The sequence below is a fragment of the Saccopteryx bilineata genome, chromosome 11 (assembly GCF_036850765.1).
Source record: "Saccopteryx bilineata isolate mSacBil1 chromosome 11, mSacBil1_pri_phased_curated, whole genome shotgun sequence".
Classification (NCBI taxonomy): Eukaryota; Metazoa; Chordata; class Mammalia; order Chiroptera; family Emballonuridae; genus Saccopteryx; species Saccopteryx bilineata.
In genome coordinates this window covers 77,804,418-77,830,833 of record NC_089500.1, presented here as the reverse complement: position 1 = coordinate 77,830,833, position 26,416 = coordinate 77,804,418, and the positions used below count along the sequence as shown (strand labels likewise).

Below are 26,416 nucleotides of genomic sequence, written 5' to 3'. Positions count from 1 at the left end.
TCCCCCTCTCCTTCCTCTCTGTCTCTCTCTTCCCCTCCTGTAGCCAAGGCTCCATTGGAGCAAAGTTGGCCTGGGCGCTGAGGATGGCTCTGTGGCCTCTGCCTCAGGTGCTAGAATGGCTCTGGTTGCAACACAGCAACGCCCCAGATGGGCAGAGCATCGCCCCCTGGTGGGCATGCTGGGTGGATCCCGGTAAGGCGCATGCGGGAGTCTGTCTGACTGCCTCCCCGTTTCCAACTTCAGAAAAATACAAAAAAAAAAAAAGTATAACTGTTTCATCATTGGAAAAGTAATGATGCTCAACAGGTACTATTTGATCAAAGCAGTAGCCGTATTTATAGTAATACACATTTACTGCAACATGATTCCCGGTTGCTAAAACACACTAACCACGGAAGCATCCTTCGATAGGTGACTGGATAAAGAAGAGGCCCTGCCTACACACCACAGACACTCCTCAGCCATCAGAAAGGGTGAGATACTGCCCCTGGTGACAGCACGGATAGATCTTGAGAATATTACGCTAAGTGAAATAAGTCAGACAGAAAAAGTCAACAACCATGTGATTTCACTCTTATGTGGGATAGAAAACTAAAAACAACACACGAAAAAGCAAGACGAAAGCTCACAGATGCAGACAACAGGACGGTGGTTACAGAGGGAAGGGGGTGGGGGGTGGTACAGGTTAAAGGGGTCAAACACACGGTGACAGGAGAAAGTTTGACCTTGGTTGGTGGGCACACAATGCAATATACAGATGATGTATCTTGAAAACCTACATCATCTACTATATTTTTCGCTCCATAAGATGCACCCGACCATGAGACACACCTAGGGTTTTAAGGAGGACAATAAGAGAATATTCTGAACCAAATGGTGTGCTAAAATATTTAATAAAATACCGTATTTTTTGCTCCATAAGATTCCCAGGCATTTTCCCCTCCACTTTTGGGGTAAAAAAAAAAAAAGTGCGTCTTATTGGAGCGAAAAATATGGTAATTAACCTAGTCATCCCAGTAAATTTTATTTCAAAAAATAGAAAATATATATACAGAAGGATATTTTAATTCAGATTTTCTTTTTCAAAAACACAGTAAGTCTCTAAAAAGTTACTATTTTGGAATACAAAGGGTCATTTATCTCATTTCCATATGCATGTGTCATTTCCGCTGCTCTTATTCAAACAAAGGAGTGGAAAGTTTTGGTTATGACGGGGCCAGATTAATACCTTCCTTGTGTTTAAGCCAGTGTAATCTACCATCTCACTCATTTCTCCTCCCCCCTGAACTATGATGTATTAAATCGCCTAAGTGCAGACACATTATCACATATAAGGTCAAGGTTCAATAAAGGCAAACTTGAAAGGTTTATACCATCCTGTAAATTCAGAAGGTGTAAAGCATAATTTAAATATGCCAGGACATGGAGGCCTCCCACCTGTAGTCTCTGTCAGATATCCATATATTTAAGCTATTTTACAGAAAGTGTCTGACCCTAAATCTAAATGAGATGTTGACTAGTCTCCAAAACCCTGCAAATCCCAGACCAGACCTGCTTCTCTCATTTCCACAGTGGCTGGGGTGCCTATAGCAGGAAAAGAAAAACTGGGATCTGAACAAACAAATATTTATTACAAAGCATAGTAAATAAGAATTGTGTGTGTGTTTCCACAAGTGCTAAATGCAGGCAAGCCAGAAGGGTAAACTGGAAAGAATTTGGGTCATTAAGGCTGCAACTTCGAAGCAGTCAAGAAATGCTGTTATACAATTACTAAACAACATACCATGAAGGAAGGGGAAAAGTCCACTGGAAATTAGCCAGCTTTGACAAGTAGTCAAGGACCAGCATCAGGAATTGAACAGCCGGGTTCTGAAAATCAGAAATCCTCTCATTCCAAACTGCTTCTCCATATTCTGTTTTAATTTTCATTCTGTTTCCTTGTCATTGTTAACAGGGATACCCTATTAAGGTTATTATGGCTTGCCTAGTGCTTATTCTGTGTCAGACATAGCGTGCCATGTTTGTTAACAACATTATAAGTACTAGCATGATTTCTATCACTATCATCTTCATTTTATAGATGAGAGAACAGCACCCAAACGTTGAGATAACCACCCTAATATCTCAGTACCAGTGACTTTCCAACCTGTTTCTCCATCTTTAAAACGGAACACACAGCATAATATATGCAATCCTGTTCTAATAACTATGATTATTTTATTAATGGTAATGTTATCCGAGTTGCGGAAGGGGAGTTGTAGCCCGTGAGCATGATCTATGCATTTTCAAATGATGTCATCTCTATTGTGAAATCACTGCCAATTTCCCATTCATCTTACTCAAAATTCAACTGATCTGAGGCTCACATGGCAACCTACTGATTATGAGTTGGTGTTCAATGGCTTCCCATTCTCAGTGGTGGTGACACCTCAGGGTAAATCAAAAACATGTTTCTGATCATGATTTGCTACCCTGCGTAGCTGAAAGAGAGAGAGAAAATGGTAGTCACAGCAATTAAAATATTTTGGTCCATGGAAGAGTTATTTTCCTCATTACAAGTTAGTCAACGGACACATTGAAAGCTATCCTCACGAGAGCCAGTCAGATACCGCTCCCTCAGAAACATCTCCCCAATTAATTAGTGAGAGCCAATTGGTTGTCAGTACCTAAACCCCACAATGCAATCTCTGTATTGCAACATTGCTTCCAGGCAAAAAAAAACACACTTCCTGACACCTGCTAACCCCATTCGAGGTTAACAATTCCACAGAAATGCTCCGGAGCACATGGGCAGCTAGCTGTCTGTCGGGGTCTCTCTCCGGTTTTATTCTAGTTTTCTGACAAGACTCTCTGCCCCTCCAGACTGAACACGCCTCTGTGTCGGATAAATACCCGGTGTGTAGTCCTTGGTCTATAGTAGGTGCTCCGTGTCCACTGACTAAATTCATTCACAACTGAGTCATACTTCAATCAACCTTCAGAACTTCCATGCCACTCGCTTGGTCCTGTGAACGTCTTAAAAAAATAAATGCCCTGGCTCAGTGAACAAGCTGGGTAATTGGGAGAACTGTGTGTGAGCCTATGGTCAGCCTTGATTTGAGCAACAGCCGTCTGGTCCTACCATGCCCTCAACCTCAGCCTCAAATCTCCAGATAAAAATAAACAAATAAAATCGAATGCAAACAAGTATCTGAACTAGAGCATCAACACTGACTCAACGTTTTAGGTCGGCATACAGAGGACATATTGTATCCATACTGTATCATTCGTGAAGCGGTTGCGTCATGAGTGGATATCCAGACACAGGCGAAGCCGGGAGGACTGAGACGAGAGCCGCATCGTGGAGGAGCTCAGACCAGCCCTGACGTGACAACCGCAGAGAGCAGAGCCCAGGTGGCCCCAGGGCCACACACAGAAAAGTCCCTTCCTCACTAGGGCGATGCTTCCTCGGGAAGCCTTCCAGGAAGCCGAGACAAAATAAACCCTTATTTTCAATCCATTCACCTAACCACCTCGCCACAGCCTCTGAAGCCTAAGGTTTGGTTCAGTGAAGGGATGCCACAGGAGGCGGCAGGGTCCTCAGACAGCTGAGGCGTCGGGGGTGGCAGCTTCCATAACGCAGATGAGCCGGCCTTCCGCGCGTGGGCCGGCCGTGTCACAGGGCACATGGGTGGCTGTCAGGTGGTAACGTCTCTTGGGGTGACACAAAATTATTGAGTCACCTGGGCACATTCAAAATCTACAACACCTGAAAAATATATATATCTCAATGCTCTTCACAGAGGCCCTTCTGCTAACATCCTGCTCTGTATCATTTGAAAAGAAATCCATTTGAAAGTTTTCTATAAATTATAACAACTTAACGGATTCCTTCGATGCTTTAATCTTACGGTTTATATTGTGACATATTCACATTTTTATATAGAGTGGCATATCTGTTCTACAGTTAGTTGTATATAAATATACTGCTCATAAAAATTAGAGGATATGTCAAAATAAATATGAAGTGATCAAAACAAAAGAAGCATTTGATTTTCTTATTAAACCAGAACCTCAGAAAAGCAAACAAGTCAAAGAAAGTTGTTCGATTTTGCAGATGAGATGCAAAGCCCAACTTTTATTTCATTGGTGAAAATGCGCTGTACAAAAAGGCTGAAAGTACTAGATTATCTATCTGCATGTTCCCTGATTCCCCTAATTTTTGTGAGCAATGTATTTTTCTTTATATATATTTACATATATGATCTAAGGACATGTAGTTAACTCATTCACCAAGTCCCATGTAGAAACCTCATAATTCTCCCTGGTATCTCAGTGCTGCACACAAATAGTTTCCATGTTGTTTTAAAATGAAAGAAAGAGAAGAAAAAGTTTGGGAAGCGCTGTACTGAACGATTCCTCCATTTGTAACCATGGTAAAAACTGGCATATCTTCACAGTAAAATCAGCTAGATTATTTTATCTGGAAAATTTTATCCTATCAACAATATTGTAAAATATGCCTCCAAAGATCTCACAATTTCATAAAATGCCCAGGTCTTAAGTGCATTTCAGTGAGAAACATTATTCCTTATTTCATTTGGGCATCATAAAAAAAAACTCATAATACGCTTCTCTTTAGTTCTTTCTGCAGAACAATTCCAGACAAAATAAAACTTCTCATCACAACAGTCCAAAGATATAAGCTGGCTGATATTTTTCTTCTTATGACCTAAAACAGCCTTTTTAGTCAAAAGCCTGGGTGACAGCTGTATTTTTATTACTTACTTCTAGAACCTGAAAATCATTTCCCTCACTAAAAGGTACTGTTTAGATGGCATTCGAGAAAATCAGGCATTCTACTACAGACTTCATTCAACCCACTGGGGCTAAACATTTCTAATTTCAACACACCTCAAAATTCCTCAAAATTGCTAACACATGAAACTATTTGTATTCAAAGAAGGAAAAGAATGTGAAAAACCAGGCCCTGACTGGTTTACTCAGTGGTAGAGCATCGGCCCAGTATGTGGAAGTCATGGGTTCAATTCCCAGTCAGGGCACTCTCTCTCTCTCTCCCTCTCCCCCCCCCCACTCCTGCAGCCATGGTTCAATTGGAGCAAGTTGGCCCTGGGCAATGAGAATGGCTCCATGGCCTCTGTCTCAGGCACTACAAAGAGCCTGGTTGTCAAGCAATGGATCAACACCCCAGATGGACAGAGCATCATCTTCCCATAGGGGGCTTGCCAGGTGGATCCCAGGCAGGGCACATGTGGGAGTCTGTCTCTCTGCCTCCACTCTCACTTAATTAAAAAGAAAAAGAATTTGAAAAATAAACTTTAAATGTGAACTTCAATTTTGATACATATATGACTGTCTTTGTTTAAATTTCATTAATTAGATTTGAAACAGTAGCATGGTCTAGTCTCTCTAGAATCTCTGTTTCATTAATTTGCACATCTACTATTGCCAAGTATTTGTCTTTGGCCCTGAGGATACAGTTCTGAACAAAACTGACTTGAGCCACTGCTCTGCAATCCCACATTCGGGTTTATACCTAAAGGAAACAAAATCGTCATCTCCAAGAGGTATGTGTACTCCAATGTTCAATGTAGCATTGTGCACAATAGTCAAGTGATAAAAACAACCTAAGTGTCCATCTTTAGAGGAATAAACAAAGAAAATGCAGTGTAGATACACAATAGAATGTTACTCACATTTTAAAAGAAAAAGGATTGTCATTTGCAACAACATGAATGAACGTGGAGGGCATTACGGTAAGTGAAGTAAGGCAGACAGAGACAGATAGATACTACCTGGTATCACTAATATGTGGAATCTAAAACAAGTTTAAAAAAATGTTGAACTCATAGGAACAGAGAGAATAGTGTGGTCAAAGGTTGAGGGTGGGGGGAATGGGGAGAAGCTGGTAAAAGGGTCCAGGAAGTAAACAAGTGAGGTGATCAGTTGATACACGTGTTAGTAACCTTGCTGGGAAGCACTGTCAGGAAATAAAGGACGCTGCACAGTGGTCTTTCAGGTGTATGTGCCTAACATCAGTACCTCAGGCTGTGAGAGGATAAACTAAGAGAGCAGCAAAGAGAGACAGCTGACGTCTCCACTAAGCTGGAGACTTCGATACCCCTCTCTAAGACAGATCCAGCAGGCAGGGAATGGGTAACCACATACAGGAGTTGAACTCCACCATTACATCAATCAACCAGATAGAATGATGGGTGTCCATCGAGTACTTCACCCAACAACAGCAGAATAGACTTTTTTTTTTTTCAAACTAGACATCCTGGGCCGTAAAACACATCTCAACAGATTAAAAGAACAGAAAATATAGAATGTCTTCTCTCTGACCACAACAGACTCAAACTAGATCAATTAACAGAACGATAACTGGAAAATCACCAAATATTTATACATGGAGACTGAACACCACCTCTCCACACAATACACAGTTCAAAGAAGACACCTCAAGAGAAACTGAATAAACAGTTAAAGTAACTTAAAAAAAAAAACTGCTGATGTTTTTTTTATGTATCTTCTCCTGAAGGGAGCAGCAGAATAATAATATCTACCAAAGAAATAGTTCCCCTAGGTGATAAGATCAATGTCAAGTGTTCTGAGTTCCCCAGAGGAAGACATTCTATACATGCAATCTGGAATTGCTATGTTGATAGTACATCTGTAATAGTTTCCAAATGATTTCTTAGAGCATGTATTCAGTCTGGCTTCTGTTCTGATGCCAAGATTTTATTAATGAATTGAGGTCAGTGAAACACTCAAATACGATGTACCTCTCCACAGGAAGAAAAATTTCCATCAACATTACCATTACCAGCATTTCAGCGCTGTTTTCAACATTACTGAATTTTACTGATATTTCCCATGTTCCTTTCTTGATGTTGATTCTCACTATTAAAATATGTTTTTATTTTTTAATTAATAATTTTTCTTTAAGTCACTGCCCATGTCACAGTAGTACAACAACATTGTTGCTTTGAGACAATGATCTGTCAGACATCACACTGCTGAGCAAATGTAGATCGCTGTTGAAGTTAAGTTTCTGCAGAAGAAAATGATCAAATTGGGGCAAACCCAGGAAAACGCACCTGATTATATCACGGTAACTGTAATTTTAACATAGTCTCTAAAAATAAAACACTCTTTCCTTACATATTAGAACTTCGCATATGCCTCTGTGTTCCGTGGGATTATTTGTTGTCTCTGTCTGAAACTTGCTTTATATAGTGTAAGACCAAGAAAAGGAAACGAAGGCTACTTTTTGTTACAAGTGTAAGTCACAAAACACAAGCTGTAGAACTCTCTCTGGGAGAAGCCATGAGTCACCCTGGCAAATGTGTGTCTACATTTTCTTCTATCTTCTCTTCAGACCGACGTTTTCTGCTGTGTGATGAACACAGAACATGGAAAACGGACACACCAAAACGCCAGGTTTCTTTCCTATTCTTTCCTTTTTTTTTTTTTTTCTGCTCCAACAGCCCAAAATGAAATAAAATCTTCTCCCAGATCTCTGGGAGAGAATATGATGTCTTTGGCCTGGATCTGTTTTATTCAATGAGGTTCAAGTCACTGGGACAGGGGGCGGTCAGGTGATGCTAAGACAGCTTCAAAGACCCGTGCTTACGTACGTGTGAATGCAGGAGACATGCTGTCCACTGTATGTACCACAGTCACGGTCATCTCAGAGTTTATAATGCATACTGGTCTCTTGTAGAGAAGAATCCTATAACTGAGGAACAACAACAACAATACAGGGAACTGGATCCTAAGAGGTTGTCTATAAAAGGCATCAGAGTACACTGCCCCAGCCCTGGCTGGGTAGCTCGGTTGGTTAGAGAGCATCATCCCTCTAAGCAGAGGTCGCCAGTTCAATCCCCAGTCAGGCCACATACAGAAAGAGATCGATGTTTCTGTCTGCCTGTCTCTCTCTCTCTTTCTCTAAAATCAATTTTAAAAAGTTTTAAAAAAATAATATGCTGCCCCAAAATATGCATCTTGAAAATCTTTGGAGCTAAAATCAATTACGAAAATGCAAACACAGAAAGACCTTTCCTCTGTACCCTAAAAGCAGAAATCAATTTCCCTTTACGAATGTGTTTCTCTTGCTCTCTGTTCACCCAGAAGAACTACCCTCATCCCCGAAGACAGAAAGTTGGTACTGAGATGTACAAACAGACCTTAGAGAAAAAGTGCTTCTACTCCAGTAGCTTCCCCATATTCTACCTTCCCTCAGTTCACCACCCCGGAAGCTCTTTCCCTCCCTTTGTCTCGTCACTTCTCCACAATTGATTGCTGTCTGTTGAAGTGGCAGATAAGCCCACGAGTCTAACAACTTCTTTGGGTCTTCATTTCTTTTTCTGTGAAGGCCTCCGTGCATATAAAAATATGATAAAATACTCATATCAACTAAAATGTGTACACCTTCTCTTTTGTTAATGGATTTTGCCAGTTTAATTTACAGGCTTCATTTTCTGAACATAAGTGGGTAAAGAATAGCTTTATTTCTTCTCCTTTAAATACATTACAAATATAGATAGATAGATAGATAGATAATCTTTAAGTGTTAATGTTAAAATTCAACCACTGATTCAATCTCCAATGTTAAATAGATCATGTTTTCAGGATCAATCACATTCAATGTTCTGGTCAGTAAAACAGGTCAGTAAAATCGAAATATCTATTTTAAATTCTGAGAAGAAGAAAAAAGACTTTATTCTGTCTTAATAAAGACTATTGAGTCAAAGCATGGCTATGCAGACAGGGTCTAGCACACTTTTATCATCATCATCATCATCATGATCACTACCACCATCACCATCATCATCACTACCATCATCATCATCACTATCACCACCACCATCATCACCATTACCACCATCACCATTACCACCATCACCATTATCATCACCAGCACCACCACCAGCACCAGCACCATCATCACCGTCACCACCATCATCACCACCACCATCATCACCATCACCAGCACCACCACCATCACCACCATCATCACCATCACCACCATCATCATCATCACGATCACTACTATCATCATCATCACCATCACCACCACCATCATCACCATTACCACCATCACCATTATCATCACCAGCACCACCACCAGCACCAGCACCATCATCACCGTCACCACCATCACCACCACCACCATCATCACCATCACCAGCACCACCACCATCACCACCATCATCACCATCACCACCATCATCATCATCACGATCACTACTATCATCATCATCACCATCACCACCACCATCATCACCATTACCACCATCACCATTACCACCATCACCATCATCATCACCAGCACCACCACCAGCACCATTACCACCATCACCATCATCATCACCATCACCACCACCATCACCAGCACCATCATCACCATCACTACCATCATCACTAGCATCATCACCACCACCACCATCATCATCATCACCATCACCAGCACCACCACCATCACCACCATCATCACCATCACCACCATCATCACCAGCACCACCACCATCACCATCATCATCATCATCAACCTCATCACCACCATCATCATCAAAATCATCATCAAAAAAACTCAAAGAGAGGTAACAAAAAGCCATCCCGGTTAAGAGAAAACAAAAAAATGTAAGGCAGCTAGGATGTGCTGATCTTGGCTGGGCTGTGTGAAATTCCAAAGAGTGCCAAATTTGTAAACCCCGATAACGGAGGCGCATGACAGAAGAGTCCCCATATGTCCCCGTTCAGACTCACCACAAGGGCTCGACGGCAGCGGGATCTTCTACACGCCATCTCTCCATGGTCCCCGACACTCAGGGATCACATGCAGTATTAATGTTCTCAGTTTGGTGAGTACACAGCATACCCCCCCCCCCAGATCCCCGTGGAAAGAAAAGCCTCCCAACTCCTCTTCATGTCAATGGGCTCTAATGCAATGTTTCCTTCCCTGGAAATCACGGCACTTTAGTTAAGGATACCAGCCTGACCCAGTGAGCTCGAGGGAGTACAAGCCTACATGGAAAGTCGGTTCAAAAGATCAGATGTCAAAGTGTTCCCGCTAATGTCCCTTAATCGTCACTCCGATTTAGTGCTCCAATGGGGCTGTGATTAAAAATGCTGCTGCCATTGTCTACCTATTCAGACGGCTGGCATTCCACGTGGGTCCCACCGATTAGTGTGTGAATAGGAGAGCGATTAGGACGACAGCTGTTCGCCCATTGTACACCCATTCGGAGCACAGCAGAACTCGCTCACTCCTCTGCTAGCAGCACCCGATAGATGTTCTTGCAAAGGTAAAATACACCATCAGGCGCGAAAGACAACTTAGCTGATTTCTTTTGTTTGGAGCGTTCTGCCTTCCTGTAGGCAGAGATAGTTCTTATTTGCAAATACAGTAATATGCTTCATTAATATCTTTTAAAATATACATGCTCTGTTTTTATCGGCAGAGTCTTAGCACACATCTGCTTTACTGTAGCCCCGTTATTGACCTATAATACATCATACAATCCCGGTTTAATGTTTATGGCTGTGCAAGGAATCTCTTGGTAAACAAATTGCGTCAGTCTGTTGCCACATCTTTTTTTTTGGGGTCCCTTTCTCGATATCCTTGGACTAATTCACAGCCTAGATGAACAACCTCTTTCTGAAGAGAAGACGCCTCATCAGATTTTAGAGGACAGAAGAGAGGAGTACAAGTCAGGCGGTGGGGAGGGACTCAGTCCCCTGCGGGGCTCCCAGGGTGGATTCCCCATGAGAAGGCGGAGCTGTGGAGCAGGGCGGAGCAGGACAGGACCCAGGCACCACGGGGAGAGAGAAGGATGTGGCAAAGAAAATGTCACAGAGAAACCACTGATTTCCATGTCATGCATCCAGTGTCTGTTTATCTCTGTCCCTCTGTCATGCTCTCTCTCTCTCTCTCTCTCTCTCTCACACACACACACACACACACACACACACGTACACAGACGCACAGGCACACACACACAGGCACACACACACACTTTGCTGCCAGGAAATTTCTGAGCAATAAAGGAGACGCTCTGATTTCCATCGCCGTCCCTGATCTCTTCCCGCTTACTACCTCCCCCACGTCCCTTCCATATTTAGCTATTCTGCTCCGTCTCCACGGCCACGATGGACCCCCCCCCCCCATGTGGTGGCCGAGGCGGTCCTGGGAGCACCCAGCCATCAGGGCAGTAATGAGAAGTAATAACACCTCCCGAGAGCCAGGTGCTGTGGGAAGGACGGTAGGCAAATTGACTCAATTGCTCCTCAGAACGACTGGATCAGGTAGATGCTGTTATTATCCTCACTTTACAGAAGAGGACACAGGGGCAGAGAGAGATGAAGGAACCTGCTGCAGGTCACGCAGCCAGGAAATGGCAGAACCAATCCTTGAGCCCCATTGGTTTATCTCGGGAGCTCGCTTTTAACCAGGGCTTTCTGCGGACAGGTCACGCCTTTCGGTTTCCCTGTCTTCTCTTGGAAAAAAAACAACAACTCACCATCCAAGACAAGAAGCAAGCTTTCAAGGGAGAATTGTCTTTTTTTTGCTTTCTAAAGCCACATGAAACACGCCTTACTTGGGGGAAAGTTGGTTCCGGGTCCAATTTAAACCCTGACTAGACAGCAACAAGCCATTCACACGCACGGTGACTTTGGTTTTAAAAAAAACAACAAAAAACCATCACTAAACTGTTCTAAGATTGTCAAACTACAGAGGAGCAAAATAAAGGCACGGGGCTGATGGCTGACAATCACCAACCAGTTTAACCTGCACGTCAGGTGGACGGGGAGGCAGCTGCGACCAGGCTGATAAATAAGGAAAGCCCGGCCTTCTGGTCGCTGCCTCAGGACAGTGGAGAGCGGTCACTTCCCCTTCCTGTTAGTCCGTGGACACTTCATTACCTATTTCTGCCTGGAGAACGAATCGTCTTGCATTACGACTATTCTACGCGTGGAAAGAAGCACCTGGCAAGCGCATTCTTTCCGAGGGAGACCCTCATTCCGTACGCCCCCCCCCCCTGAATGGGACCGCGTAGTAAAGCACGTGCTTTCTCAAGGAGGCGACACGGACCGCCCTCCATGATTCAACCAGAACGCAGGACCTCCGGCGTGTGTCATCATCAACGTCACCCTCGCTGTCATCGTCACTGGGCTTGCGGTCGGGGACCATCTGCTCACCTCTGGGCTCTCATCTCTTGCTGCTTGGTTCTGTCTGTCACCGGCTACCCTTCGGCCCTGTGCGTCCTTCCCTCCTCCACGCCGCCTCCTCGTCACACTCTCCAAAACCTGCTGTCCGCTCCAGCAGGACCCCTCCTCTTTGCCCCCCCCCCCCCGCCTTCCTCTGTATTCTCACCTTTCATTCTGCTTCCACAGGGAGGCCAGCCTCCAGCCCTGCGAGCAGGTCACACGCCTCAGCTCTGACCACCCCCCGCGGTCGGCTGCGGTGACCACGGCTGCTGGGGGGAAAACCGACTGTCTGTAGAAATGACGGCAGATGGTTGGGCAGGACAAGTGCGCGCCCCCGCCCCCACCATCTTCCACAGAGGCTGGCACACGATAGGTCTCCTGTGAACATCTGGCAACCGCCGAAACTGTACAGGGCGGACTGCGAGCAGGTATTTACCGTCGGTGGGTCTTAGTACGCGGTAGACTAGTTTATCTCCGGTGCTGTTCTATGAATACCGAAGGCGCGAGGCAGTGCGCTCGTGATTTTGGAGGGCTCGCTGCTAGGAAAGGAACGCGTTTCCAGCTCCCCTGAGCCGATGCTCTTCGGAGTCCACCGTTCAGATACAGACCAGGGAAACCAGCCAAAGATTTGCAGGCTTCAATTTCTGATGACCAGCTGTGCTCTGTATCCTCAGAGAAACTTGACATCATCCAAAATTCTCCTTTTGAAATCCACCGCCAGACCTGAAGACGTCTACCTGAAAATGTCTTCCCACCAGCAGGGTGTTCTTAGGTTAAGGTCGAGTGTCATGATTCCTATGACAGAAGACCCGGAACCCCGTTTTCAAACTACAATGTCTGCATCTGTCTCAACGGCCACGCCCCAGGATTTTAGGCTCCGAACCCCTGTCCCACTTGAAGCTTTATCCTCTGAGAGCAGGGCTTTTAGGTAGTCCCTGTTAACAGCACATTTTTATCTCTGTAACCAGTGCCCTCTGCATTCTCTCTAAGGCAGGGGTCCCCAAACTACGGCCCGCGGGCCACATGCGGACCCCTGAGGCCATTTATCCGGCCCCCACCACACTTCTTTCATTGGTGGTCAGTGAGAGGACCATAGTTCCCATTGAAATAATGGTTAGTTTGTTGATTTAAATTTACTTGTTCTTTATTTTAAATATTTTATTTGTTCCCGTTTTGTTTTTTTACTTTAAAATAAGATATGTGCAGTGTACGTAGGGATTTGTTCATAGTTTTTTTTATAGTCTGGCCTTCCAATGGTCTGAGGGACAGTGATCTGGCCCCCTGTGTAAAAAGTTTAGGGATCCCTGCTCTAAGGGGTTCGTTTACCCTGGTTAATGTCCATCCTAACTTGCATACATAAAATTAGTAACTGTATCTAGTGATAACATCTAATATGTGTGAAAAGAATGGAAGAAAATGGCTCCCCCAAAAGATCACTTAACATATAGTTATTTTAAAAGTTATTTTTTTTCTAACCCACTACAAAATTCTCAACAAGCACAGTAGGAAATGGTTCTTAAAATGGATATGTTGCCTGACCAGGCGGTGGCACAGTGGAGAGCGCGTCGGACTGGAACGCGGAGGACCCAGGTTCGGGACCTCGAATTCGCCACTGTGAGCGTGGGCTCATCTGGTTTGAGCAAGGCCCACTAGATTGAGCCCAAGGTCGCCGGCTTGAGCGAGGGGTCACTCGTTCTGCTGTACCCCCACTCCCCCGTCAAGGCACATATGAGAAAGCAATCAGTGAACAACTAAGGTGCCGCAATAAAAAACTGATGCTTCTCATCTCTCTCCCTTCCTGTCTGTCTGTCCGTACCTGTCCTTCTCTCTGGCTCTCTCTGTCTCTGTCATTACAAAGAAAAAGAAAAGAAAAGAAAAAGGAAATGTTAAAACTAGATGACAGCAGGTTCTGCCATAACATCGTTTCATTCATCGCCGTTTCTCCGTCACACCGATCAGAAAAGCAAGCTCTGACCCGTCACCGGGGTTACTGTCTGTGAGGCGTTTCTACGCCCCTCCCACGTCTGACAGGACCTGAGTGAGTGCCAGTGAATTTAGCGGGAAATGGGAGAGCTCAAGGTAAGTTCTCTCCTCCTGCCCTAACTTGCCACCTGGATGGTATGAATATTTTAAGAATGGGAAGTCAGGACAAGGATCAAAAGGAAGGAAGGGACTGAGGAACTGGCAGGGCCCGGAGAGAGAGGGGCAGGGTCCGGCTCTCAGGTCAGAAATGGAGGATGACAAATGCTGGCCAGGTGTGTGGGAGTCATAGGGAGGGGACCTGCCACTCATAAGTAGAAGCATCCCTGGGGAGGTGACTGGACCGTGATGCTTCCCGAGCCCCAGGGTTGCGGGGAACTTTAGAATGAGGGCCACGTGTTCAAGAGTATCTTCACGGTAGCAGAGAGATAGGGGGCAGGAAGGGGCAGGGAACGTGAGAGCGAAGAGCGACTGACGGCACACGTCCACCACGGTGATCAGTAGAGAGACGCCATGAAAAACTCAACCACCTTCACCTCACTGACCACTTGGGCCACCCAATCCCGGGGAACGCAGACGGCAGCCCAGGGAAGTCGGGACAGAGGGGGTGGGTGACAACAGGGAGGAGAGAACCCTGGATGTGACAGTCTCTAAGCTTCCCCTCAGAGGAGCCCAAAAGAGAAATCAAGTTCAACGATAGGAAAATGAAAAAAGTTAAATTTCCTGCATGCCCGAGTTTCTAGTCTGATATTCACCCGTATTCCCTACGGAAACACCGTAGTTTTCTCCTTCTGAAGAAGGCACTGGGTTATAAAGAACCTTAGTTGTGGTTATTTTTATTATGATTTCAGAAACTCCTCCGGGCACGGAGTCCATTGGGGAAAGAGAGCTACTGTCAACAGTCAGGAAAGCGAGCTCTCAAACTTGAGAAGCTGCTTTAAAACGCGGGGCAGAGGCGCGGGCAGAACAGGAATGGCTTCCTCACGGTGACCCTGGTCCACGGTTCGTCTCACTCCGGAGCCTCCAAATAGGAATCCCCACTGTGAGTTTGACAAGTATCAAAACGAGGACCCGAACCGTATGTCAAGGTCTACAGAACCCAAGTGGCTGGATTCCAAGCAAGAAGGACTGAACCTCCACCTTCTGGATGAAATGAACTGATTGCGAACTTACTAATGACATAGACTTCATCCCTTAATCATCACGTATATTCGAGAAGAAGAAATGGACACAGCAGTGGAGGCCAACTCTAAGGATACTTCCAACATACAAAAAATGACCACGGCCCTGGCCTGTTGGCTCAGTGGTAGAGCATCGGCCCGGTGTGTGGAAGTCCTGGGTTCAATTCCTGGCCAGGGCACACAGGAAAGGTGCCCATCTGCTTCTCCACCCTTCCCCCTCTCCTTCCTCTCTGTCTCTCTCTTCCCCTCCCACAGCCAAGGCTCCATTGGAGCAAAGTTGGCCCGGGCACTGGGGATGGCTCCATGGCCTCTGCCTCAGGTGCTAGAATGGCTCTGGCCACAATGGAGCAATGGCCCAGATGGGCAGAGCATCGCCCCCTGGTGGGCTTTCTGGATAGATTCCGGTTGGGCACATGCTCCAAGTATCTCTGCCTTCCCCCTTCTAACTTCAGGAAAATACACACACACAAAAAAAAAAATTTAAAGAAAAATAAATAAAATAACCACGTATGGAAATCACGTGTAAGAGGAAGGACACACTGACCTCCCACCCTTGTCAGAACTCGCCCACAACCCCCCTGGGGGTCTCCTCTCATGCCTCGTAGTGCATCCGGGCTAATTCTCACCTCCGCCTGCCCGCACCTGCCGGTGCTCAGCGCCGTGCGGAACCACACTGCAGCCGGCGGCATGTGGAAACACTTACGCTGTACACACGCCTCCCCCTCTTCCCCGCGCACAGCTCCCACAGACCTAACCTCCACTCTCTTCCCACCCACAGCTGCTTCCTGGGGAATGCCGCCTGCAGGCCTTTCACTACCCACATGTGTTCCGATGCTTTAAAACTCGGGGCCTCTGTCTCTGACCGCTTTCAGCCACAACCTTTACAACGGCCCAGGCTGCCCACCAGGTAGAAGACACTGCGAAGGTCCTGAGCTGAACTCACGACTTCTCTCCATGTTTCCTATTGACAGCTCAATGCACACGTCAAGGCCCGTCCCGAGCCAGAGTCACCTCACCTCCCGCTCTCGCCTGGCCGTGCACACCTTCCCCCAACCCACAGGCCTATGTCGAAACCTTACCCCTCAGGGTCCTAACGCATGGGGTCAACGCCCTTAGGGCAGAGACACCAGAGGTTACCCTGACCCCTTCTGTCCTGTGAGGCCATGGCAAGGAGACGGCCATCTATGAACCAGGACGAGGGTCCTCACCAGAGGCCGCGTCTGTCTTGACCTTGGACTTCCCGGGTTCCATAGCTGTGAGAAGTCACTGTCTGCGGTTTAAGCCACCCAGTCTGTGGTATATTGCTACAGCAGCCCAGACAGACTAAGACACGCCCTAAGTATGACAAAGCCCGCCGTCCCTCCCACACGTGCAGTGCCCTGACCTTCCCCATCCGTCTGTCCCCCCCCCCCGGCCGCCTTCTGCACCAGTCCCAGCGTCCCCGCCCCCCCTCCCCCTGCCACCCACCCCCTTCCAGGCCCATTGCCACGCTGAGAGCCAGGCTGTCGCAGCGAGAGGCTAACCGACCAACTCACACTGACAACTGAAACTCCTTCCCGGTTCGTCCTTTGGAAGAGTACCAGGATTATTTATTGCCATTCCTGTGTTCTTCAAAAGAATGTGGGGACTTCTTTGTAGGGTCTGTGCCATCTTCATTGTTATTCCAGTATGAAAAGGGGCACAGGGCCTGACCCACAGTCCAAAGGCAATAAACGCAGAGACACAGCAGTGACTGAGGTGGGGAAGTTCACACGGGAAAAGATTTATCAAAGGATACATACATACCAACTAGTCGTTAACCATTATAAAGAAGGAAACAAGTCAGCCTGACCAGGCAGTGGCGCAGTGGACAGAGCGTCAGACTGGGACGCAGAGGACCCAGATTCGAGATCCTGAGGTTGCCAGCTTGAGCACGGGGTCACGGGCCTGAATGCAGGGTCGCTGGCTTGAGCCCAAGGTCACTGGCTTGAGCAAGGGGTCACCCGGTCTGCTGGAGCCCCACGGTCAAGGCACATATGAGAAAGCAATCAGTGAACAACTAAGGTGCCGCAACAAAGAACTGATGCTTCTCATCTCTCTCCCTTCCTGTCTGTCTGTCCCTATCTATCCCTCTCTCTGATTCTCTGTCTCTGTCAAAAATTTAAGAAACAAGGCAAATATTTACTTTTATATGCTTATTAAAAAACTTCTGCTTAAAAAGCTCTTCAAAAACTAGATTTTATGGGTTTAGCCTTTAGTTCCAGCATTTGGTTTATTCTTATTTTTTAATTTTTTTACTGTGAGCTCCTACTACGTACCAAGCATGTGGAACAAATTAAAACTAACCTCCTTAAAAACACGTCTTATAATTGGCTGTCTTGAGTTGCCTTCCCTTCTTATTTTCACCCAGGATAGATGATTTCTGATGTGTAACGGTTTTCCGATCTTCCAAAATTGCTAAGGGAAAATGAGTGCAAAATATTTATGCAATTAGGACAGTTCAAGATTTTCAGAAATGGCAAAAATAAACAGCAGTTATGGAACACCTGCTTGAAAGGTCCTGGAAATAACTGTGTTCTGCGTCAGTAACCAGTGTAAACACGCCCACCACTCAAATCCTTACTGGATTTAGCATTTCCCATTGGTACCAGGATGAATTGAAACTGCCATTAAGAATCATCATTCTTGGCCCTGGCCAACTGGCTCAGTGGTAGAGCGTCAGCCCGGCATATGTAAGTCCCATGTTCAATTCCCAGGCAGGGCACACAGGAGAAGCGCCCATCTGCATCTCCACCCTTCCCCCTCTCCTTTCTCTCTGTCTCTCTCTTCCCCTCCTGCAGCCAAGGCTCCACTGGAGCAAAGTTGGCCCAGGCGCTGAGGACAGCTCCATGGCCTCTGCCTCAGGCGTTGGTTACAATGGAGCGACGCCCCAGATGGGCAGAGCATCGCCCCCTGGTGGGCATGCCGGGTGGATCCTGGTTGGGCGCATGCAGGGGTCTGTCTGACTGCCTCCCAGCTTCTCACTTCAGAAAAATACAAAAAAAAAAAAAAGGAATCATCATCTTAAGAGTACATTTACACGCCAAAGAGACGCCCATATTCTAAGAAGATGCCTGTGTCCTCCTAACTTATTGATTAAAACCCAACTTGTCACTATTTTATTAGACAACTTTAGATGCGTCTTTTGCAGATTTTATTTATCGTTGAGTAGCACTCAGCACAGTGCCTGGAGTCGGGTTGGGTCAGGACGGAGGTGGGAAGGACAGGGGAGAGAGTTGGGCAAGATAAGAGAACTTTCTCTGGGACTCAAAGGGGCCACCCCACCGGCCTGGTGTGGACGTGCCCAGAGCAATAGGGCGGTGACTTCCGAACTGAGCCAAAACAGAAAACTGTAAAGCAAAAGCAAAAGAGATACAAAAGAACAAAAAATACATCAAAGAAAACAAAAATAAATAAAACCTGGATATCTGGTGGTCAGAGAAGTAGCTGAAAAGGTACCTTGCTGGCGGTCTTCAGAAATGATGTCAGATTACTGGTCACAAATGGAATGACCATTACAAGCCACAGTTTCCTTAACTGGTAAGTATCTATATTTGAACACAACCTCATTTGTCTTTTTTAAGGGAGCCACCCGGAATCCAGAAATGAAACACCGGAGTCACATGACCAGGATTCACGATCTGGCTACAACACTAAGCGATTTGCAGAAGCATACGGAATCACTGAACATTTCCGGCCCCGCCCTCCTCATCCGTGAAAGGAGGAACCAGTCTGAGTTGTCCATTTCACCATGATAAGCATCCTATGCTATTAACATGAAAAATACCCGGGAAGCCGTTCAGCACTGGACGAGACAGTCCTTAGGGCTAGGACAGAAAGAATGCGTAAAACAAGAGGTCACATTCATGCGCGCGTTCATCCACAGAACCCCAGCGCGCGCCAACTCTTCCAGAAGCTTGGGGCAGCTCATAAAACGGAAGACAACAGCCCCTGGCCTCCCGGCCTTCAGAGTCTAGCGGGAAAAGGCAGACCATGAGCACATCGTCAGTGAAACATAGGAGGAGAGGTCTGATGAGGGCTGCGGAGGCACGTGAAGCAGGAACGCGGAAGGAGACCCCAGGCGGCGGCAGGCTAGTGCCCGGCTGCGCAGACGAGGTGAGAACGAGGTCCTGTGAACTGACTACGCTGGCAAACCACCGCCCGCCGCTGCGCCCCGGGACTCGGACAGGATTCCTCAGATGTATTATTAAGGAGAGACTCTATGACCAGTTCCTGCATTAAACTTCCTCTGCCAAAATAAAAAAAAAAGAAAGAAAGAAAGAAAAACTCTCCCAGGAAAGGGCCGAAGCTCGGACGCTGTGCTGGGCTGTGGAGATGGTGGTCCAGGCGAGAGAGCGAGGCTGTCGGTGTGAGGCAGGGGCTGAGAGGGGCCGACTCTGGCCACAGCCGAAGGCGCAGCACAGGAACCTTCTAATTAGGTAGGGAAGTCCAGGGAAAATAACAAAATCAGGGGCGCCAGGATTCTTCTGCTTGGGGAAAGAATAAACAATGAGGGCCTCGGAAAGAAGAGGTTGTGGAGGTAAGATCACATTCTGGATTTTTCAACATCTTAAGTCCGAGATGCCTATGAGACATACCCATGCGCACAGCCATTAGGAAGCACCGTGATTTTGGAAAAGTGTTTGACTTTGGGTGATGGGTCCACAACATAATGAACAGTTCAAGTGCTATAGAAACATTTACCTGAGACCTACGTACTCTTACTGATCAATGTCACCCTGTTAAATTCAATTTTCTGAATAAAATTAAAGAATAAATTTAAAAAATACAGAGATTTTCATGCTATTTTATGGAATATGGATTGCATTTTCCCAGATTGCTAACTAGTTCAAAAATCATTTTAACGGTTGCATAATTGACCAGCGAATGGATTAGCCCTAATTTATTAAAGCACAGCCCAGGGGATGAAAGGAAGTGGGTTTCCTTATGTTTTTCTATATCAAATTTGAAACTATCGGACAGTGTTCTTTCTACTTAATTCTTTACCTGCATTCGTAAGTCTTCTCCTAGGACAGTTTACTAGAAAATGAGTGACTTGATAGTTGTGATAATTATGTGTGTGACAGAGACAGAGAGAGAGGGACAGATAGAGACAGACAGTCAGGAAGGGAGAAAGATGAGAATCATCAATTCTTCATTGTGGCACTTTAGTTCATTGATTGATTTCTCATGTGTGCCTTGATGGGGGGGGGGGCTACAGCAGAGCGAGTGACCCCTTGCTCGAGCCAGCCACCTTGGGCTCAAGCTGGTGAGCCTTGCTCAAACCAGATGAACCTGCGCTCAAGCCGGCAACCTCAAGGTCTTGAACCTGGGTCTTCCACATCGCAGTTTGATGCTCTATCCACTGTGCCACTGCCTGGTCAGGCTGCTTGATAATTGTAAGGCATTGTTTGTTATAAGCTGAACTGTCCACCCCCAAAATCACCCCCAGTACCTTAGAAGGTACCTGTATTTGGAGACAGTCTTTAAAGTGATCAATGGATTAAAATGAAGTCATTAGGTTGGGCCCTACTCTATGACAGCTGGGGTCATTCTAAGGGGAATTTGGACACAAGCACCTATAGAAGGAAGACCAGGTGAAACCACAGCGAGAAGACAGCCATCTCCAAGCCAAGAGAGGCCTCTCAAGAGATCAATCTGCAGACACATTGATCTTCAACTCGTAGCCTAAAGAACACTGAGACATTTAAGTTTCTGTTCTTGTGCCTCTGTCTATGGCACCTTGTTACGGCAGCCGTAGCAAAGTCTCACAGGTGTGAATGAATGTTGTCTGTCTGCTTTTCAAGGAATTTGTGTCAATATAGATTAATGGGGGAAAGCCCAACTCCTTGAATCTTTGGCAGTTACAAAAAAAATACGATAAAATAAGGCACTCAACAGAATAACATGCTGCAATAAAAATGGTAATTTCCATAACATAATAATAGCAACAGCACCAATCATCATGGGAAAAGCCCCTCTTTCTAAATAAAACCCTGACCATAAATAGTTCAATCACCTATCAATCAGACCTCAGAGAAGTCACCTAATTGCTCTGGGTCATAGTTCTCACACCTTTAAAAGGAGAGATTGAGACTTGAAAATCTTCAACAGCTTTCTATGTTGGAAAATTACATGAGTTTGGTTTTTTTTTCATTCCACTTTCTATGTTTAATAATTATATGATGAGTCCCCATGTCACCATATAGGATCATGTTTTGTTGCCGGTCTACCCTTCATGCAGACCATGCCAACGTCCCCGCCCCTCGAGACCTCCGCTAGAAGTGCCTCCGCAGAGGACAAAGCTCGCCAAACCTGGGCAAGGACCGCAGCTCCAATCCTGGTCTGCCATCATGTGGCTGTGTCATCACCTCAAGTCATACCGTTTCACTGCCTTTCTATTTGGTGCTTCACTCAAAAACCCTTGCTGGGTGGCCGGTGACAGAAAAATTAAAAACATCAGCTAAACACATACGCCCAGGGGCACGTCCCCTCCATTCTCACCCTCAGAGAGTTCAGACGTACAGAGGAAACCAGGTTTAACAATAAACTGAAATCAATACATTAGAGAGACTACACCAAATACCAATAGAACTCATGTTAAATAAGTGGATATTAATTCTCCCACTCAGTAATTTGAGACCATTAATGTGGGGAGAATTAATTTGGGGGGATCAGGTTAAAAGAAAATTGCTCTACAAGTTGAAAGGTTTCTAACTCCTTAGATGGCATGTTAAATGTTTCTTTCCTTCGAAGTTGTACCCAATCCCGATGTATGGGTTCACAGTCCCTGTCCCGGCCTGAACTCATGGGCCCAGATACATAATGCCCGAATGATGAGTCATCTCGGAGAGCTTTGCTTCTGCCCCTCACCTAGACAGACTCCCTGCTCCTGCTGAATAGCTCGTGCTCATATGTTTTCTATACAGTGGCTTCACCATACCAGCTTACCCCCTGTGGCAGTTGCATTACATCTGTAATATGAACCCTTCTGCACCAGTATACAAAAAACAAGTGTTTAAGAGAAATGATATAGATTTTGGAGAAAATAAATTTGGGCACCAAACTACATTCACATGATGTTTAACGGTTTCAATAGATTTTTTCTTTTTTTTAAACAGTAAAATTGAGCATACTTGGAGATTATTCCAATATAAAATATTTAAAATAAAAAAGAAATCACAGCCGTCCTTTATGCATACTTAATTGTATTTCTAAGTGTATGTAAAATCTTGTCTGACAGTGTGTAGAACGAGAAGATTTTTCATAATGAAGTCATGTATCTGTGGTACTTACAAAGCAGTTCTTATCGGGATTTCTTTTCCAATGTTTCTTGTCTAACTTCTTGGCCGACGTTGAACGCAGAGCCGCGTGAGTTTGTGTTCGAGGATTTAAAGCCAGGATATTCTGAAGGCAGTAAACACAAGGTAAAAACAAATGTCAATATGCTGGCATTAAAAATAAGTCACAATTTCACTTTAACATCCCCCACACACACACACCCAAAAACATATACTATAAGTCTCCTTCTACGACTGCAATTCCACAATAAACTTATCACAAGTAATCATTGATTAGGTGATGTGTTAGCTGATTGTATAAAGGATATTTATTCAGGGTAATATGAGAGGTTTAAAAAATCATGTGAGCTATAACAAATGACTCTTTGATACAAACTTTATACTTAGTATTCTTAGATGACAATGGAATCAGACAAGAGGCACTTTATTCCAGATTTGACTTAAACTACTAATAACAAGTTTTTAGAATTTACAAATTGCTTTCACATGTACTATCTCATTTAACTTATATCAACTACTCTGATCTCAAAATTTTGGAGGAGCAAATAAATTCAGAGGATGATGTAACCTGGTGGGTGTCTTACCCCTAATATGAATTGGAATCCAGTTCTTCTGCATGTTGGGCTTATTTTCAAATGTACCCAAAGATAAAATCCCTATTTTATTATGACTGTATGAGATATGAAGCCTAAGAGAAAATCTTTCTAACCACATGTGTAAATAATATCGTATAGCATCTGAGTAACAATAAAGAACTCATTTCAAAGCTGTGACTTGAAGCAAGTCTTTGAAACATAACCACTAGGGTTCACTTCCGGAGGGGGGAGACGGAAGCCTCTGTAAATCAACTCCCCAGAAAAACAGATGTAATTGATAAAAATTTGTAATAAACAAAAAAAATCTTTTAAAGTCTCCAGAAATTGCCCTAATGTCAAACAGCAAACAAAAAGAAACATTTATTTTTAAAAAACTGATTAAAAGTTGGTATAAATGGACAGGGTCTATGACATTTGAAGTACAACCTGTCCCCACCCTCCACACTCCCCAGTTCAGCATGACAAAAGTCCCACCCAGGTGAGGACACAGCCGGGCGCACAGGGCTGCCCTCGGCCCCCAGCTTCCAGTGGAGGCTGTGGGAGTCCATCGCGGGGGCGGGGGCGGGGGTGGGGGGGAGTAGGCCATCGGCACTTCTGCTCACCCCCCACCAGGCAGCAGCTAACCTACCGACCTCAGCAGCAGCAGCATGCCAACAATGCTGGGGGCCTGGGCACCTTGCTCATGGCTCGGAGTCACGTACCAGGAGAAGCAAACTGAGCTAAGGGGCCTCTGCCTACACCAGTGCCCTCCCTGCTCATAAAGCAGAAATGTCACTCTGAGAGAAGCAGGACACTGTCACCGCCCTTAGCTCTGGAGCTGTGGCCCAGAGATGTTCTCCATGAGGAAAAGGGAGGGCATAGGACAGACAGCTCTCCCCGGAAGCACTGGCTTTATTGGAAGTAGCACGTGGGATGGTTCATGCCAAAGGGTTCTCTCAGTAACAACATTTCGATGGGAAAAGGCAGAGAGAGCCCTGCTGAGAGCACTGTCATCCCAGAGTGTTTGTGCACACGCCCCGGCTGTGCCCTGTGAAAGTGTCCTCAGAGGTCCGTGCTGTGGGGAAACAGACTGCCCTGAGGTAGGTCATCAGGTCACTAGACAAGTAAGCAAACACAACCACAAACCCCCATGCCTGGGGGAAGGGGGTATCGGTATCCACAATTTGCTACAATATGTTATCTAAAATGCTTGGTTTTAATTTTAAAAATTGGGCCCGACCCGCGGTGGCGCAGTGGATAAAGCGTCGACCTGGAAATGCTGAGGTCGCCGGTTCGAAAGCCTGGGCTTGCCTGGTCAAGGCACATATGGGAGTTGATGCCTCCAACTCCTCCCCCCTTCTCTCTCTCTGTCTCTCCTCTCTTTCTCTCTCCCTCTCCTCTCTAAAATGAATAAATAAAAAAAAATTTTAATTTTAAAAATTGTAAGACATTCAAAGAAACAGCTCTGTGTGGTTCATAAAAGGAACACAAAAAACAAGAAACAGACACCAGAAGGCCTTTCAGAGAGTCCGGCTGTCACATTTAACAAAAACTTTAAAGTAACCATTATGAGGAAGGTCTGATGCACACTGTCTCAGTCTATAGAAAATATCCATACAAAGATAAAATTATAGAAGAGTGCCCACTGCATATTTGGGGGTTGAAAACCACAATGACTAAAATGAAACGTTTGCTAGAGGGGCTCAACAGTAGATCTGAACTAGCAGAAGAAAGAATCAGCAACCTTAAAGAGAGATCAAAAGAGGTTATGCAATCTGATTAACAGAGAGGGAAAAAAAGAAATAAAAACTTAAAGATGAACAGAGACATAAAGATACGTGGTACACTATTAATTACATCAAAACTCTGTAATGGGAGTACCAGGAAAGAAAGAATGTGAAAAAGAAAATAAAAAGTAATAATGGCTGAAAATATCCCAAATATGATTTTAAAAAGAGAGAAAATACCAAATTGCACATCCAAAAGCTCAAGAAATGTGAAACAGGATCAATGCAAAGAGGTCCACACTTAGAGACAGTGGTAAAAATGCTAAAAGTAAACTCCTAAAAGAAAACCTTGGAAAGAGGCAAGAGGGGGAAAAAAATGACTCATCAGGTACAAGAGAATGCAATACGTTTCACAGCTGACTTCAGCTGGTCAGAAAGTAGCAAGATGAGATTTTCAATGTACTAAAGAAAAACCTTGTCAACCAGGAAAACTATACCCAAGGCAGAAGTACAAAAAAAAAGATACTGACTTGCAGGACACAGGATACTAACTGAACCCAATAGATATCTAGAGACCATTTTACCCAACAGCAACAGAATAAACATTCTTTCGAAGTGTGCACAGAACACTCTCTCAGACAGACCATACACGAGGCCATATTGTCTAAAAGAATTAAAGTCAAACAAAAACAGTTCTCCAAATACAATGCAATGGTTTTAGAGATCAATGACTGAGATAAATTTGGGAAGTTCACAAACAACGCAGATGAATCCCATAAACATTATGTCAGCTGAGAGAAGCCAGTTATAAAATACCATGTATTGTCTGATTCCAGAAAAGGCAAGTCTATAGAGACCGAAAGTAGTCTGTGGTTGAGAGGGGGGGCTGGGGACTCAGGGGGAAGTGAGGACTGCCTGCTAAAGAGTGTATGGTTTCTTTCTGGTAGTAAAAATCGATCGTGGTGATGGGAGCACAACTCTGTGGATACAATAAAAGCTTTTCAATTCTACACTTTATATGGGTGAATTGTATGGTATAGAAATTATTTCTCGCCCTGGCCGGTTGGCTCAGCGGTAGAGCGTCGGCCTAGCGTGCGGAGGACCCGGGTTCGATTCCCAGCCAGGGCACATAGGAGAAGCGCCCATTTGCTTCTCCACCCCTCCGCCGCGCCTTCCTCTCTGTCTCTCTCTTCCCCTCCCGCAGCCAAGGCTCCAATGGAGCAAAGATGGCCCAGGCGCTGGGGATGGCTCTGTGGCCTCTGCTTCAGGCACTAGAGTGGCTCTGGTCGCAACTTGGCGACGCCCAGGATGGGCAGAGCATCGCCCCCTGGTGGGTGTGCCGGGTGGATCCCGGTCGGGCGCATGCGGGAGCCTGTCTGACTGTCTCTCCCTGTTTCCAGCTTCAGAAAAAAAATGCAGGA

The 26,416-nt window shown here is 45.4% G+C and overlaps 1 protein-coding gene across 2 annotated transcripts in view; it reads right to left on the bottom strand.

Annotated features, from left to right (window-relative positions):
* Positions 1-26,416, bottom strand: part of DPYD (dihydropyrimidine dehydrogenase) — a 660,046-nt gene that overhangs the window by 605,575 nt on the left and 28,055 nt on the right. For both annotated transcript variants that reach the window (XM_066246448.1, XM_066246450.1), the window contains exon 2: positions 22,689-22,799. In XM_066246448.1, coding sequence (XP_066102545.1) covers positions 22,689-22,799 — 111 coding nt within the window. The remainder of the gene's footprint in view (positions 1-22,688; positions 22,800-26,416) is intronic.